The following is a 2,242-nucleotide window of genomic DNA, read 5'->3' as shown; positions in this document are numbered from 1 at the left end:
TCTTTAGTCATTTCTCTGATTGCCAAATATATTAATGTGTGAGAAAATGTGTCAATGGCAGAAATKAACTTAAATACTTTGTAGAACTTTGTGAAGTTCGGTCCATTTACCTGTTTTAGCTACTGGCACATATTCCACACATCTGGTTTCTGATTGGATCAGGAATGACGTCACGGATCATGACGTCATTCCTGAAGAGTCCAGGACCTGAACGCCTCATCAGAGCCCAGGCTCTGGAGGTTAACTGAACTGAACAGAACCTAAGCTGGTTCTGGTTCTGGTAAGACACAGACGTTCCTGCTGGCTACCTCACCTGTCCAACCTGAGTGGACCCAAAATGGTTCCACCCAGTTTGGTTCTGTTGGACCCGGAGCAGACGAGGTTCTGCAGTGGGACCAGCTGTGATGCATTTAAGGAACCGCTGGTTCTGTGGGAATTTACAGACCCGTCTAAGATTTCTCAGACGGGTTTAGTTTGGGATTATGGATTATAGATTATGGGTGGAATCCTTCCTGTTGATGTTTCGGTCGGCTTTGGTGGAGATGTTCTGGTTCTGGTTCTGCAGGAGCTGCATCTACTCCCTGCTGACCCGCGGGCGGCCGGTTCCTCTGAAGATCATCTGCTCCTCCATCGTCTTCTGCTCTCTGAACGGCTTCCTGCAGGGACACAACCTGCTGCACTGCGCTCACCTGCAGCACACCTGGCTGACCAGCGCTCGCCTCTCTGCAGGTCAGATGCAACGCTCCGCCGTGGCAGGAACCGGTTCTGAAGGAGTTCTGAAGTCCAAAAGCTGAACAAGCCACCACAGGACATTCAGAAGCACGCTAGATGTGAATTGATTTGTAAAGATGAGATGAGGACGTTTGGCTTGTTCAGCGGGTTCTGAAGTAGGAAAGTGAGGAATTGGGCCATTGGTTCTTCACTGACCTCCACACCTGGTGGTTCTGGGTGGGTCAGGTTGGGTCCAGATGTGCCTCCTGCTGGACTTCATGTCTTTATTCTGTTTTCTCAAGGCTTTCTGCTGTTTGCTGTCGGTCTGACCATCAACATCCACAGTGACCACATCCTGCGTAACCTGAGGAAACCTGGGGAGTACGTCTACAGGATCCCCCACGGTACGGCACAAAGACTCTATAGCGCCGCCTAGTGCCGACTCCCTGCTGACCGCTCTCCGTCTTCCAGGGGGGATGTTTGAGTTGGTTTCTGGTGCCAACTTCTTTGGGGAGATCACAGAGTGGTGCGGCTTCGCCCTCGCTGCTTGGTCCTTTCCAGCCTTCGCCTTTGCCTTCTTCACCATCTGCTCCATCGGGCCCAGAGCCTACCATCACCACAGGTACCGTTCAGTCCCAAACTTTCAGGATCAAGCTTTGTTAGGGTTGGGTAATGGTTTGGGTTTTAGCTCGCATCAGAAGAACTCGGGCTGAATCGCTCCCTGCGTGTCTTCCAGGGATTATAAGCGGCGGTTTGTGGACTACCCCCGCTCCCGGAAAGCCATCATTCCCTTCATTCTTTAGGGATGGAGGCCCAACCTGTGAGAACTGGTACCTTCTGGAGGCTGTTGCAGTTCCTCCTTCTCAGAGAACCAACACCGAGCCCGAACTGGACCGGTCCAGGCTGACGTTCCCTCCATCCAGGATGGGTTATAGGTCAAGGGTCAGGACCAGAGCACCAACATCCCCGCAGACCCCGCACATCCTGGACTCAATCTGTCCAGGCTTTCACCATCAGGTGGCGCCACAGAGACAGTTTGTCCCTGCAGACTGTCTCTGTGGGACACGTGAACTCCTAACTGAGTGGTTCTGGTTCTGGGTCGTCTGCTGCTCTGCAGTGAAACTAAATAAGCAAATTTTAAATGTTATTATTCATTTTCTCTAAATATGGTTCTATATTCACATGTATGTGTTTTTATTCTTCTATTTCCTCTAAACATTATGTACTTGTCTTAATGTCGGTCCATCAGAATAAACATTAAAGCTGATTCAGACTGTTGACGGGTTCTGGTTCTGGTTCGGTGGATTCCTCTCTCTTGTCTGAGTTGCAGCCGTTTATATGTATTAAATATTAATATTAGCTCCTCCTGAACATGTGACTCTGTTTTTCTCATCCTGGTTGCAAAGAACTGAAACGTTTAGTTTGTTGTTCCGTATCGTTGACAGGATTTAACTCTTCCATCAAATTTATTAAAAATCTGGTTTAGAGTTAAATGCAGATGGATTTGTTACTGTGGGAGATTTTAACACTG

At 49.0% G+C, this 2,242-nt stretch overlaps 2 protein-coding genes across 8 annotated transcripts in view; one reads left to right on the top strand and one right to left on the bottom strand.

The window, feature by feature from the left end:
• Positions 1-2,082, top strand: part of LOC103471931 (3-oxo-5-alpha-steroid 4-dehydrogenase 2-like) — a 5,884-nt gene extending 3,802 nt beyond the window's left edge. Inside the window, exons 2-5 of the mRNA XM_008421222.1 lie at positions 566-729; positions 1,014-1,115; positions 1,183-1,333; positions 1,448-2,082. Of these exons, the coding sequence (XP_008419444.1) occupies positions 566-729; positions 1,014-1,115; positions 1,183-1,333; positions 1,448-1,514 (484 nt within the window). The 3' untranslated portion in view covers positions 1,515-2,082. The remainder of the gene's footprint in view (positions 1-565; positions 730-1,013; positions 1,116-1,182; positions 1,334-1,447) is intronic.
• LOC103471937 (CSC1-like protein 2) overlaps positions 1-2,242 on the bottom strand; it is a 33,462-nt gene that overhangs the window by 23,699 nt on the left and 7,521 nt on the right. The window lies entirely within an intron of this gene.

This window comes from Poecilia reticulata, linkage group LG1 (genome assembly GCF_000633615.1).
Source record: "Poecilia reticulata strain Guanapo linkage group LG1, Guppy_female_1.0+MT, whole genome shotgun sequence".
NCBI classification, from domain to species: Eukaryota; Metazoa; Chordata; class Actinopteri; order Cyprinodontiformes; family Poeciliidae; genus Poecilia; species Poecilia reticulata.
Note: the sequence above shows the minus strand (reverse complement) of the source record. Positions and strands in the feature narration are given on the sequence as shown.